The sequence below is a fragment of the Enhydra lutris genome, unplaced genomic scaffold (assembly GCF_002288905.1).
Source record: "Enhydra lutris kenyoni isolate GAN:26980312 unplaced genomic scaffold, ASM228890v2 scaffoldscaffold46, whole genome shotgun sequence".
Lineage (NCBI taxonomy): Eukaryota > Metazoa > Chordata > Mammalia > Carnivora > Mustelidae > Enhydra > Enhydra lutris.
This window is the reverse complement of record NW_019154130.1, coordinates 5,964,431-5,978,826: the sequence shown is the minus strand read 5'-3', so window position 1 is coordinate 5,978,826 and position 14,396 is coordinate 5,964,431. Positions and strand designations below refer to the sequence as shown.

At 45.0% G+C, this 14,396-nt stretch overlaps 1 protein-coding gene across 2 annotated transcripts in view; it reads left to right on the top strand.

Moving 5' to 3' along the window:
- Positions 1–11,043, top strand: part of LOC111156408 (proteasome 26S subunit, non-ATPase 9) — a 21,438-nt gene extending 10,395 nt beyond the window's left edge. For both annotated transcript variants that reach the window (XM_022517282.1, XM_022517283.1), the window contains 2 exons: positions 9,833–9,921; positions 10,664–11,043. In XM_022517282.1, the coding sequence (XP_022372990.1) occupies positions 9,833–9,921; positions 10,664–10,691 (117 nt within the window). In that variant the 3' untranslated portion in view covers positions 10,692–11,043. The remainder of the gene's footprint in view (positions 1–9,832; positions 9,922–10,663) is intronic.
- The last annotated feature ends 3,353 nt before the right edge of the window (positions 11,044–14,396 follow it).

Here is a 14,396-nt window from a genome sequence, read left to right as displayed (position 1 = left end):
TTTTTTTTTTTTTTTTTTTTTTTAAAGATTTTATTTACCCATTTGACTGACAGAGATTACAAGTAGGCAGAGAGAGAGAGAGAGAGAGAGAGGAGGAAGCAGGCTCCCTGTGGAGCAGAGAGCCCGACGCGGGGCTCGATCCCAGGACCCTGGGATCATGACCTGAGCTGAAGGCAGAGGCTTTAACCCACTGAGCCACCCAGGTACCCCCGTCCCTCATTTTGTACAAATGACACCTGGGAGAGGCCTTTGCAGCCACCCTGTATCAATACTCCCGCCCTGCTTCCCACCCCTGCTTTCAGTGTTTCTCGGAGAGCTTTGCATTGTGACATACCTTGCTCTGCTGTATTGCTCATAGCACTCCCTTGTACGAACGGACCCCAGCTTATCCATCCCCTGCCTTATCAGGGGACGTTTTGGTTATTTTTGATTTTATACTAACATGAACAGTCATATATCCTTGTTCACATACTACTTCTTGACGGAAATACCAGAAAATAGAATTGTAGGCTCTCAGTGTATTAAACACACTTATAGTAGGTAATCCAAAAAAGTTTCACTAATTTGTACCCCGACCAACAGTATGTGAGTGCATCATATCATCCATGGTACTCTGTATTGCTGATCTTTTAACATTTTTGCTGAAACGGCATCTTATTTTAATTTGTATTTTCCTGATTACCAGTGAGATGGAGTATCTTTATTTTATATGTCCATTGATGTTCCTATTTTCATCTCTGTGGATTGTCTGTTTACCTTTTTTCCCATCTTTTTTTCTCTTGGGTTATTTGTCTTTTAAAAAAAAAAAAATGATTGGTAGGAATTTTTTGCATACTCCAGATACGAAACCTTGGCCTGTTTTCATGCTATATATGTTTTTCCCATTAGCTCCTTGTTTTTTAACTTAGTGTATGGTAACTTTGATTACTTGGAAGTGTTTTGGTTTTGTTTTTTTTTTTTTTTTAAGTTACTTAGATAACCATTTTGTTAAATTTGTTAAGATCACAAGGTCTTCCCTGCCTAAACCATACCTGAGAATTTAAGGAAATATGGGACAGGGATGAGTACATTAGAATGTGATTCACGTGCAGATGGTCAGTTTCAGTCCTTGAAAATACAGTAAGGCTTGGGATTCAAAATTGGTTGCAGTCAGTAGGCTTTTACACAGCATTTCCACCTGATGACCTCAGCGCATGGCTCAGTAATGTAACTTTAACAGAAGTTACCTTGGCAAAGATCCACACTTTGTCTTTTTGTTTTTTGTTTTAGATTTTATTTATTTATTTGACAGAGAGAGACAGAGCGAGAGAAGGAACACAAGCAGGGGGAGTGGGAGAGGGAGAAGCAGGCTTCCTATGGAGAGCAGGGAGCCCGATGCGGGGCTTTATCCCAGGACCCTGGAATCATGACCTGAGCCGAAGGAAGACACTTAACTGTCTTGAGCCACCCAGGTGCCCCTATTATTATTATTATTATTTTTTTTTTAGAGAGAGAGAGAGAGAGGCAGTAGAGGGAGAAGGAGAGGAGAGAATCTTTGGCAGGCTCCACGCCCAGTGTGAACCCAATGTGGGGCTTGATTGCACAACCCTGAGATCATAACTTGAGTCAAAATCAAGAGTCAGCTGCTTTACCAACTGAGCCAGCCAGGTGCCCCAATCTTTTTTATTTTTTTTTAACAGTTTCAAGGTATAATTCACATACTGTATAGTTCCCCCATTTAAAGTGCATAGCTGGGCGCACCTGGGCGGCTCAGTCGGTGGAGTATGTGACTTTTGATCTCGGGGTTTTGAGTTTGAGCTTCACGTTGGGTGTAGAGATTACAAAAAAAAAAAAAAGTGCATAACTCCGTGGTTTTTAGTATATGCATAGAGCTGTGCATCCATCAGCACAGTCAATCTTAGAACATTTTCACACCTTGAAAATCAGCTCCATACCCCCTAGCAGTCACTCCCCCTTCTCCCTACTCACCTACCCCTGAAGCACTAAACTTCTAGTCTCTATGGATCTGCTTATTCTGGACATTTCCTTTAAGTGGGATCATTTAACATGGGATATTTGGTGATTAACTTCTTTTGCTTAGCATCGTGTTTTCAAGGTTCACCCATGTTGTAGCAGGCGTCAGTACCATCCCTTTTGTGGCCGAGGAATACCCTTTTGTGTGGACATACATTACTCACCCATTTCATTTATCCATTCGTCAGTTGATGAATGTTGGATGTGGTTTCACTTTATGTCTGTTGAATAATATCCCTGTGAACATTCATGTAGAAGACATCGTGTGGACATTTGTTACATATACAGCAGCTTAGTATATACCTCATCTGGAATTAATTCTGTGAATGGTGTGAGGTAGGGTACCAAAAGTTTTTCTTCCCCCAGATGGATAGGAGTTGTCCCCAAACCCTTAGTGAATAGTTAATACTTTACCCACTCATTTATATTGCCACCTCTGTTATATATCAAATTTTTATGAGTGGGATTCTTATTCTTTATGATCCATTGGTCTGTTTGTTCTGAACCTTTCTGGGATTGCCTAGGACAAATTCATTTGTTCTTTATCAGCTTCTTTTTTTTAAAGATTTTTTTTGTTGTTGTTTATTTTAGAGAGAGAGAGAGCAAGCATGAGCAGGGGGAGGGAACAGAGGGAGAGGGAGAAGCGGGTTCCCCGCTGAGTGTGGAGCCCAACATGAGGCTTGACCCAGGATCCTGAGATCATGACCTGAGCCAAAGGCAGAGGCTTAACTCACTGAGCCACCCAGGCACATATATCAGCGTCTTTTTAACCTGTCGCCATGAAGGGTTTATTAGTTGTTTATTGGTGATAAAAAAAAAAAAGTCACCATAAACTTAGCAGCTTAAATTTATTATCTCTCACAGTTCCTGAGGGCTGGATGTCCAGGCGTGTTTTAGCTGGGCGGTTCTGGCCTACAGTCTCGTGAGGTTGTAGTCAAGATGTTGGCAGCAGCTGTAGTCATCTGAGGGCTTGACCGAGGTTAGAAAATCTGTTTCCAAGATGCCCCACTCACATGGCTAATAGCACGTCAGTTCCTTGTCGCTTGGGCCCCTCTGTAGTGCTGTTGGAGTGTCCCCACAACATGGCCGCCACTCCCCTCAGAGTGAGGGTCCTGGAGAATGCAGAGAGGAAGCAGTGGAGCCCCCTTTGACCCAGTGTCTGAAGACACACGTTATCACTTCCACATGATTCTGTTCATTAGAAGTGACTCACCCAAGTCCAGCCCACACTCAAAGGTAGGGCTTTCCTCTTAAAGGAATATCAAAGAATTTATGGGCACTTTCTAGAACCCACCACACAGGGTTTCTGTTTTCTGTCCTTGCTCAGTTACCACTTGACGGTTTCTGTTGGCTTTTCATTCTGGTGCCTTCTCTCATCTTTGTAGTCCCCTTTCATGCGATTTATTTGTCCTGTGGTGGTATTCCTTCGTTACTGTCGGTTGTCCTGTCATGTTAGTGAGGGTTCTAGATGTAGCTTTCTTCTGTTATGTTTACCCAGAGTCTCTCCTGCTTTCTCACTCCTTTTCCCCAGACTTTCCTAGGGTTATGGTTTTCTCACATGTCCTGTGCACCTTGCTGCACACTCTTCGAAACTTTGCAGTTGCCTGGGCTCATTGTTACTGGTTTGTTTTGTAAATATGTCTCTGTTTTTCTGGAAGAGGTAATACATACACATGTTTAAGACTGAATCAAAGAATGTATAATGAAAAATCTCTCCTCCAGAGGTAGCCACTGTGTGTTTTTCTGGGGTCGGTCTGTTTATATAGCAGCATATAGAGTTATTGGCTCTTTTTATTAGGGTAATTTACCTACAGCAAATTTACCCTGTATGGTGTACGGTACTGGGAATTTTGACACATGTACATAGTCTGGGAACTGCCACTGTAATGAAGATACAGAACAGTTCCATCGTCCTCCCCAAAATGGCCTCATATCTGTGGTTAACCCCTCCCCCAGCCTCCACCCCACAATCTGTGCCCTACAGTTGTTCCTTTTCAAGAATGTCCTATAAATGGAACCACACAGTGTGCGTCACCTTTTAACTCTGGTTCCTTGCCCTTGGCGGCGTACATCTGAGATCTCTTCCGTATTGTTGTGTGTGTCTGTTGTTCGTGCCTTTTTACTGCTCAGTCGTGCCCCGCTGCGTAGATGAGTGCCAGATGGTTTGCCCATTTACCAGCGAGGGACAGTTAGGTTGTTTCCAGTTTTTGGTGATTAGCGATAACAGCTACTGGTTTTTAGTCTGTCTTTTCTAGTTAAATATATTATTAAACACTTCATAGATCTGTGAATCCTTTTTCTTTTTTATTGAGGTATAATTGACATATAACATTATGTTAGCTACGAGGTACAGTGTAATGATTCAGTATCTGTATATGTTACAAAAATAATCATCACAATAAGTCTAGTTAACATCCATCATCGTAGTTAAAATTTTTTTCTTGTGATGAGAACGTTTAAGGTTTACTCTCTTAGCAACTTTCAAATAGGCAATACAATATTATTATCAGCTGTCACACAGGGCATGGCCACTCTGAATCCTTTTTTACAAAAGTAGTTATTGAACATTTTTAAGTAATAGTACCTTTTCTTTCTTTTTAAAGATTTTATTTATTTATTTGACAGAGAGAGATCACAAGTAGGCAGAGAGAGAGGGGGGAAGCAGGCTCCTTGCTAAGCAGAAAGCCTGATGCGGGGCTCCATCCCAGGACCCTGAGATCATGACCTGAGCTGAAGGCAGAGGCTTAACCTGCTGAGCCACCCAGGTGCCCCATTAGCACCTTTTCTCAAATGAAATTCCTTGGGGAATTCCAATATATCAAACTGCTGGGATGGGGAGACCTCACCCCCTCAGGGCCCTGGATCCTCCCGGAACCAGAGTCCAACTTGAGAATCAAGAGTCCGCTTTGTGACTTTAGAAAAATGATACAAAAAACCCCTACCACATTTCTGTTTTTAGACATTTAGGTAGTTTCCAATTTTATGGAAACCTGGAAATCAGTCCTCTTGTAGACAAATCTCTGTCTTTTGGTAACTTCCCAAAGCTCAGTTTCTGCATCACATGCATGTATTTTCAAAGGAAAAAAGATCTTAAATTTTTTAAAAAGTCATCTTTATTATAAACAATGCATGTTGTATTGAACTGTAGAAAAGAACATAGGGGGCGCCACGGTGGCTCAGTGAGTTAAGCCTCTGCCTTCGGCTCAGGCCATGATCCCAGGGTCCTGGGATAGAGCCCCACATGGGGCTCTCTGCTCAGCGGGGAGCCTGCTTCCTCCTCTCTCTGTCTCTGCCTGCCTCTCTGCCTACTTGTGATCTCTGTCTGTTAAATAAATAAATAAAATCTTTTAAAAGAAAAGAATGGAGTGCGACATGTTATAACATGGATGAGCCTTGAAAGGATTTGTGCTGAAAGAAACCAGACCCAAAGGGCTGCGTGTTTTAGAATTTGGTTAATGTGAAGTGTCCAGAACCGTGCAAATCCACGGAGACGGAAAGCAGGTTGGTGGTCGCCTGGGGCTGAATGGAGGACGGAATGGGGAGTGCTTTTGGCACAGGGGTCTTCTGAAAATGTTCTTCAGTGAGGTGGTGGTTATGGTTGTACAAATGTCTGAATATACTAACCCCCCCCGAATGGTATACTTCAAAATGGATTTGGTTGTATATTAATTATATCTCCCATAAATAAAAATCATGCGTTTTTAGTATAAAAGCCGCAGGTAGGGTAAACGTTTTTGAAGAAAGAGGGTCTGTCCCTCCTTTAAGTCCCTTCCCTGCTCTGCTTGAGGGCTGGACAAGGTGTGGACACTGGAGTGGGAGCAACACAGAAAAACAGAAGGCCCTTGCCTCGAGAATGCTTTTGTGGGGGAGACAAACTAATCAGATGTAATTATACACTCTCATGAGTGTCATGAAGGGAAAATTCGAGAAGGCTGGGAGAGCAATGATGGGTCTTAGGATCACCTTCCTGAGGACGTGACCTGTGAGTGTTAAAAGTTGATCAAGGCCTGGGGTTGCCTCACTGGCTCAGTCGGTGGATCATGTGATCTTGATCTTGGGGTTGTGGGTTTGAACCCCATGTTGGGTGTGGAGATTACTTAGAAAGATAAAATCTTAAAAGAAGTTGATCAAGGCCAGAAACTGGCAGGGAAGCGGCAAGAGGAGCCTTCCAGCAGGGTCATGTCCCTGAGGTGGGAGGGCCAGAGAAGATGGCTGGAGCCCAGAACAAGGAGAAAGGGAGTAGGGAGAGAGGAGGTAGGTCTGGGAAATTGGCAGGGGCCAGACTGCACAAGGCCTTGTGGTCCTATCAAGATTTCATTCTCTTTCCCTGAGGAGCAGTAGAGAGCCATGCACACTTCCAAACTGAGGGTAACAAATGTAGGCAGCTTTGTGTCTCGGAAGGATTTCTCCAGATGCTGGGTAGACGTAGAGAGCTGATTGGAGGGCTGACAGTTTTAGCAGCCTGGTCAAGGGGTGATGATGGTTTTGGTGTATGGGCTGCGGGTAGAAGGAAGTGAGTAAATTAGACCTTTAGGATGAAAGTATATGGGCTTTAATATGACACCTATCTCATGTCAAGGATGACCTCTGCGTTTCTAGCTTGTCTAGGGATATCATTTCTAGAACCAGAAGCACATCACACATTTCTTAAGTATGAATGAATATGCCTATAGTGATTTCTCCTTGAAAAAGGAGACAAACAAGACCTATCAGGGGCACCTGGGTGGCTCAGTGGGTTAAAGCCTCTGCCTTCAGCTCAGGTCATGGTTTCAGGGTCCTGGGATCGAGCCCCGCATCGGGCTCTCTGCTCGGCGGGGAGCCTGCTTCCTCCTCTCTCTCCGCCTGCCTCTCTGCCTACTTGTGATCTCTCTCTCTCTGTCAAATAAATAAATAGATGTCTTAAAAAACAAACAAACAAACAAAAAAACCCAAGACCTACTATACATAGTGTTCTGGGTCCTCCTCCCAAGATTCCCATGTGGGTATATTCCCATATTCCATTTGTTGGTCTGCTATCTTTTATGTCACCAGCCCTCAGTAGCAGACATTTAGGTTGTGTCCTATGTTTGGCCATCTCCAGCAATGAGGTAGTAAATATTCTTGTTTTGTGTGAGGGGTTTTGTCGGAGAGATTTCTGGAAGTGGAATTACTAGGTCAGAGGCAATGCACATTTACAGATCTGATAGATGTTGTCAAGTGCCCTCCAGAAAGCTTGGATCAGTTCATATTTTCTCGAGCAGTGTATGTGAGGGCTTGCTTCTTGACATCTCTCACCTGTGCTCTTTCTTCTTCTTTGACCATCTAGGTGAAAAATGGCATCTTTCTCTTTTTTTCTTCTTATTTTGTCATATTTCAGAAATTCCATTGCTAGATCTGCCATAATTTAAAAATTGTGGTAAAATATACATAACATAAATTTAACACTTTGACCGTTTCTAAGTGTGCAGTTCTCTGGCATTAAGTACATCCTATCCTGCAGCCATCTCCTCCATCCATCGGCAGAACTTTCTCAACTTTCCAGACTGAAACTCTGTATCTGTTAAACACTAACTTCCCATTCTCCTCTCCCCAAGCCTCTGGAGATCACTCATCTGTCTTCTGTCTCTGTGAATTTGCTCTCAGTGGGATTTGCACCTACCAGTGGATCAGACTCTCTTTCTCCTTCTGTGGCTGGTGGATTTATTTAGCATACTGTCTTCATGGTCCATCCACATCATCGTGTGTGTCCGCGTTTGTGTGTGAATAGACCACGTTTTGTACATCCGCTTGTCCGTTGATGGACGCTTGGTTGGCTTCCATCTCTTGACTGTTATGAATAATGCTGCTATGAACAGGGTTACACAAATACCTGTTCAAGTCCCAGCTTTCAATTCTTGGGGTGTATACCAGGAGGTTTAATTGCAGGATTATGTGGGGGCTTCTGGGTGGCACTGTCGGTTAGGCATCTGACTCTTGGTTTTGGCCCAGGTTGTGATCTTCGGGGTCATGAGATCAGGCCCTGCTTGGGGCTCTGTGCTCAGAGCAGAGTCTGCTTGGGACTCCCTCTGCCCCTCCCCTTGCACGCTCACTCGCTCTCTCAAATAAATAAGTAAATTTTGAGAAAAAAAAATTGCAGGATTATGTGGTCATTCTATCATCACTTGTTTGAGGAACAGCCATACCGTTCTCCACAGCGACTGGCCATTTTTCATTCCCCCCAGCAGGGCACGAGGGTTCCCGTTTCTCTACATCCTCGCCAACTCTTGTCATTTTCTGTTTTTGGACAATAGTCATTCAAGTGGATGTGTAGTGATACCTCGCTGTGGTTTTGATTTGTATTTCTTCATTGATTTGTGATGTGAAACATTGTTTCATGTGCTTTTGGCCATTTGTTTATCTTTTTTGGAGAGATGTCTGCTTGAGTTTTTTGCTTATTTTTTAATTGGGTGGTTTGCTATTGTGAGTTTTAGGAGTTCTTTACATATTCTGGATTTTTTTTTTTTTTTAAATTTGACAGGGAGAGACACAGCAAAAGAGGGAACATAAGCAGGAGGAGTGGGAGAGGGAGAAGCAGACTTCCCGCTGAGCAAGGAGCCATGGGGCTCGATCCCAGGATCCCAGGATCATGACCTGAGCCAAAGGCAGCCACTTAAAGACTGAGCCACCCAGGCGCCCCACATATTCTAGATATTAATCCCTTATTGGATATATGATTTGCCAATATTTTCTCCCGTCCTGTGAGCTACTTTTCACTCTGTTGATAGTGGCCTTTGATGCACAGAAGTTCTAGACTTTGATGCACCTTGTTGTAGTTTGTTAAGTTTCCTTCATATGTATTGTATTTTAGTTTTTTACATCAAAGTAATACATACACATGATAAAAACAAATTAATGGTACAGAAAGACATAAAAGTGGGGTGCCTGGGTGGCTCAGTTGGGTAAGCGTCTGCCTTCGGCTTAAGTCATGATCCCAGGGTCCTGGAATTGGGCCCGGAGCCTGAGCAGGGAGTCTGCTTCTCCCTCTCCCTCTGCCGTTTCCTCTGCTGTTCCCCCTGCTTGTACTCTCTCGCTTGCTCTCTCTCAAATAAATAAAATCTTCAAAGAAAAGGATTAAAAAAAAAAAGATATACATGTCATCCTCTTTCACTCCAAACTCCCAGTGCTTCTCTCTGCAAGTAACCATTGTTCACAGTTTTTTCGTATATCTTCCAGAAATCTTTGTATGCATGAAGCAATTTATATCCCCTTTTAGAAGGTATATTCAGGGGTGCCTGGCTGGGTCAGTTGGTAGAGCATGCACTTCTTGATCTCAGGGTCAAGAGTTCGAGCCCCCCATTGGGCATGGAGCCTTCTTAAAAAAGAATTAAAAAAAAAAAAAGAAATAAAAAACAAAAACCAAACAAAAAAGCATATATTCAAAGGGGTTCATACTTTGCTCGTTTTGTTTTTACTAAAACTGCTTCATTCACTATGGTATATTTGAATAATACCTTATCGAGGGATATTTTGAGTGTTTTCAGGTTTTGAATTTATAAACAGTCCTAGAAGGAACACTTTGTTCATATATCATCTTGTACTTCTGCAAAATATATCTCGTGTTCACCTTTTTAAAGATTTTTTTTGGTGGGGAGACACGTTTGTCCAGGAAGACCCTACCAATTTGTGACCCATCGGCTGCCCCAAGAGTGTCACGTCCCCCACACTCTTGACAACTACGGGACTATGTTTAATAAAGCATCCTTACCACTCTGGTGTGAAAAGTCAGTATTTCGGCTTGTTAGTCTGAATCTCTTTGAATATGAAACACGTGGACTATCAAATGAGCCTCTTTTCCTTTCAGAAACCCTTGAATGTGACAGTGATCCGCAGAGGGGAGAAACACCAGCTTAGACTTGTCCCGACCCGCTGGGCAGGAAAAGGACTGCTGGGGTAAAGTATCATTTCTGCTCGCTGACAACACCCTGTCAGCTGTCACTTGAGTGCGTGTCAGCCCTAAAGCTGTGGGGAGGAGGTGGGGGGCCACTGGGAAATGAGGATTTCCCTCAGATCGCCTGATAAGCACCTACAGCAGCAGTGAGATCACAGGTATGGAGGCAGAGGGAGCCCTGGTCACTCTGGTTCTCGCCTTACCTGGGCATTTGCTCTAAAAGAATTAAAAAGCACAGGCGAGGGGCGCCTGGGTGGCTCAGTGGGTTAAAGCCTCTGCCTTCCGCTCAGGTCGTGATCTCAGGGTCCTGGGATTGAACCCCGCATCGGGCTCTCTGCTCAGCGGGGAGCCTGCTTCCCCCCTCTCCCTCTGCCTGCCTCTCTGCCTAGTTGTGATCTCTGTCTGTCAAATAAATAAATAAAATCTTTTTTTTTTTTTTTAAGATTTTATTTATTTATTTGACAGAGAGAAATCACAAGTAGGCAGAGAAGCAGGCAGAGAGAGAGGAGGAAGCAGGCCCCCCGCCGAGCAGAAAGCCCGATGCGGGGCTCGAACCCAGGACCTGGGATCACGACCTGAGCCGAAGGCAGCGGCTTAACCCACTGAGCCACCCAGGCGCCCTAAATAAATAAAATCTTAAAAAAAAAAAAAAAAGCACAGGTGAAACACTTAGGGGGCTCACTGTCCGGTCTTCTGAATGGAGCCACTAAACTTACGTTGTTCCTTTTTCTTTTTTTCTTCCAGCTGCAACATTATTCCTTTGCAAAGATGATTGTCCCTGGGGAATGGTAGTAGGAAAACATCTTCCCTTGCCCTGGACCATGGGTCTGGTTGGGACTTTCTTCCTTCTCCTCTTTCCCCGAAGCTTAAGGATCTGGAAGAGGTTGGAAGCCTGAACTTCTGGGTGACGGAAATGCCGTGGCCTCCCAGTGTAATCTCTTGGGTTTAAGGCCTTGTTAACTTGATTTGTGCTTGGTATCTTTTGTGAATTAGGCTGTGGCCCCTAAACGGGAGTCCTCTGGATTGTGGGCAAGTGGGCGGGACTTATTCTGGCAGGAGCTGATAGGACTTTATTCTTTTAGGAATTTTTTCTCCCAAATAAACAGTTTTCAGTGTTGATATGACCATGTTATCACCCCAACTGAATTTCTTTTTTTTAAATTTTTATTTAAATTAAATTCAGTTAACATTTAGTGCTAACTGAATTTCTTATGAAAACCTCTCAAACCAAAGCTCAGACAGGAATTAGAACATTCTTATAGAAAGCTGGACAGGGGTGCCTAGCTGCTTAGTCAGTGGAGCATATAGCTCTTGATTTTGAAGTTGTAGGTTCGAGCCCCATGTTGGGTGTAGAGGTTACTTAAGAAAAATAAAATCTTGAAAAAAGAAAGAAAGTTAAACAACAGGGTCACCTGGCTGGCTCAGTTGGTAGAGCATGCAACTTGGGGCTCTGAGTTCAAGCCCCACATAGGGTGTAGAGCTTATTAAAAAAAAAAAAAAGTTGGGACAGAACAAATGAACAGTGGTGCTGCAGTTAAGATTTGACCAACGACACTTTAAGAACATCAGCCTTTAGTGAATGGGGTTTGCACCACCTGCATTTGCAGTGTGGCATTGCTGCTTGGATACAGAAATTATATCCTCCAGGACCACAACTGCTCTTTTGAAGAGTGGGGAAAATGAGGAGGCTCCCCAGGTAACCCGCTGCGGTGTCGGCTTCCTCTCCTGTAACCCACCAGAGGGCAGCAAGCTCCCTTTGTTTCTGGAATTAAAAAAAAAAAAAAAAAGAAACCTGATAATTACTTTTTTTTTTCTTTTTTTGCAAATTACCTTCTAAATTGACTCTTTATAATTGAACCTCCTGGTCATCCCCTCAGATCAACAGTAGTTTGTAAACTGCTAAGGTGTGCGTGATCCCTGATGGGAACCAGCAGTGCGTGCAGATCTGACTTCTTGGAAATGTGGGTTCTTCCTTTTATTTTCTTTCACATGGCAACATGGGTTTCAGTGATTCTTAGTGACCCTGTGTTCTACTTTCTCTCTTCATCTTATCACAATGTTTATTTCCCTGTTTCTTGCCCACCACTTTCTGTTTCTGAGGCGGTATGGCCCATTCTGATGAGCCATGCCTGGGTTCCTTGGGAATGGATTTGCTTGGGCTTGGTACAGAAGCCAGCTTGCCTGACGGGAGTCCGCACTGGGGCGTGCTTCCAGCCATGGATTCTCATGCTCAATGGGAAAACCTTCCTGTTGGGTGTGTTCCTCAAAACTACATCCACGGGCATTCCCCCTTATAGCCCTACATGCTGTGCTTACTAGCATTTGCTGTTTAAATTGTGTGTGTTCTTTTCCCAAGTGTTTTCCAATCTTTTATAAGCCCTAGATTATAATAAATACAGCTTGTACCATCCAGTTTGTTCCTTTTTCTTTTTTGCGATGTATGGTTATTAATCAACCAGCGTTGGGGCTTGGGGTGGGGGGTGGGGGGCGGGGAGAGTCATTCACATTCTCCTAAAGTGAGAGCACCCAGAGTTTTCTGCGGCAGTGCCTTTGGCTGGTTTCCCGCAGATCTCCCGTTAGAAACCTCAGGATGGCGGTGTGTGCTGGCTTCTGTGAGATCGCAGCTGAAAGTCACTTTGAAATGATCCTCATAGGTTGAACCCAGCTGGTTTTGCAGACATATGGTGTGATAGGAACAGCAAGATAACGTAGCCTACATAGTATGTCCTCCCAGCTAGCTGAAATACTGCGCAGGACAGGTAGTGCCCCATGAGAAAGGGGGGAGGGTCGATCCGTGCTGTGTCCAGGAGGCCGGGAAATTTAGTTTGCTTTTGACAAAGAGGATTTTTCCAAACAGCTCATACTTAGCCTTCAGAAAGTCAGAACTGCAGGGAGCCACCAATGCCGCTTCTCAGACGTCGGCGCCTTGGGAAAAAGTTCGGGGAGGGAGCCGAAGACAGTGGTTGGGACCAGGAAGGCTAATTTCCCAACGCGGGCCCCGGCGGCGCGCCTCCCCCGTGGACCGCCAGGGGGCGTGCCAGCCCGCGCGCGGCGGAGCCTTGGACACGTGACCACCAGCCGGCCCTCCCGCTTTACGGCCGCTGGCGGTGTTGGCGGTTACCTTGGGGACAGGGCTTGGGTGGCAACCGTAGCTAGGGAGCGCGTGGAGGAGAAAGCAGTGGCCGCTGGAGGTTGAGGAGGTGACCGAGGGGTCCAGGCGGCGGGAGGGCCGGGCCTTTGAGGCCGTCGGAGGGCGCACTCCGTGAGTTGGGGGCCGGGTCCTGGTGTGGGAGGACCTGGTGCCCCGCGGGGGTGGGGGGCGCTCGCCCCACCTGGGAAGGGGCCGGGGCGGCCCCAGAGAGCTGAGCTGGAGGAAGGAGCCGTGCCTAGGCGTTGTGTCCCCCTCCCTTCCCCCACAGACCCCCACACTTTCCTCCCCTACCCTGGGCCCCCGCATCAAGATGCGCCGGCAAAGTTTGCAGTCGGAGCAGGCCCCGTGCTCAAGGCCCCAGGCTTGCAATCTTAGCACTGCTTTTTCCACCTGGAGGAACCGGGCGTTAGAGAGGTCTGCCTCTTTCTAGCGGTGTGAGCTAATTAAGTCATTTCAACTCCCAGAGCCTCAAACTCCAGTTTGTCGGAAGAAATAAATAGTCTCTCACGACTATGTTAGAAGGCTGTTAAACTTTGTAAACGATTGCTGCCTTTCTCAAGCCCTCTGCGGCAGCTGCACTGAACATTTTACATAGGTCATCTCAACCCCAGAATGTAGGGTTCTAATTTTTATCCTGCCTGTGAGCGCATATGCCCTCTGAGGGTACAGTGACTTGCCCAAGGTCTCAGAGCAAGTGAGTGGTGGAACCAGGATTGGGTGCTAGGAGAGGCTGACTGCAAAGCCCACGCTTTTAACCACTAAGCCGCTGCTTCTGCCCTTATTTACATTGTTAGAATTGTTGTTGATGCCTGGGTTATCATTTTGCTTGCCTGTGGGAATAGGAATATATACAAAATGAGTTACAGGGCTCTAAAGTTATTCCTGGAAAGATGAGAGGCCCTGGCATCAATATGCTTCCGATTGGGTACAGGCTTTCCCAGAAGTATGAAATTCTTTTTATTCCTATGGAAAGGAACCAGAGCTGGTATTGCACAGTCCATTGATAAGTTCATGCACTAGGAAATTAAAATGGGAAATAGAGTGAACTGCTGATGGTTATGGTCAAAATTTCTCTAAAGGAAACTCCATAAAGAAGAATGTCAGGTGCAGGGGAGTTCCCACTAGAAGAAGAAGAAAAAGATGAAGAAACAGAAGTGGAAGAAGAGTATAATCAATATGATAGAGAGGTGGAAAGTCTGCAACAGGAATTAAAAGAAGATGACATATTAGTACAGAGAGAGCCTCAGCAGGAGGAGGAGGAAGAGGAAGAAGAGAAGGAAGGAGTGGAGGAGAAAGGGGAGGAGGGGGAAGAAGGGAAAAAGGGGG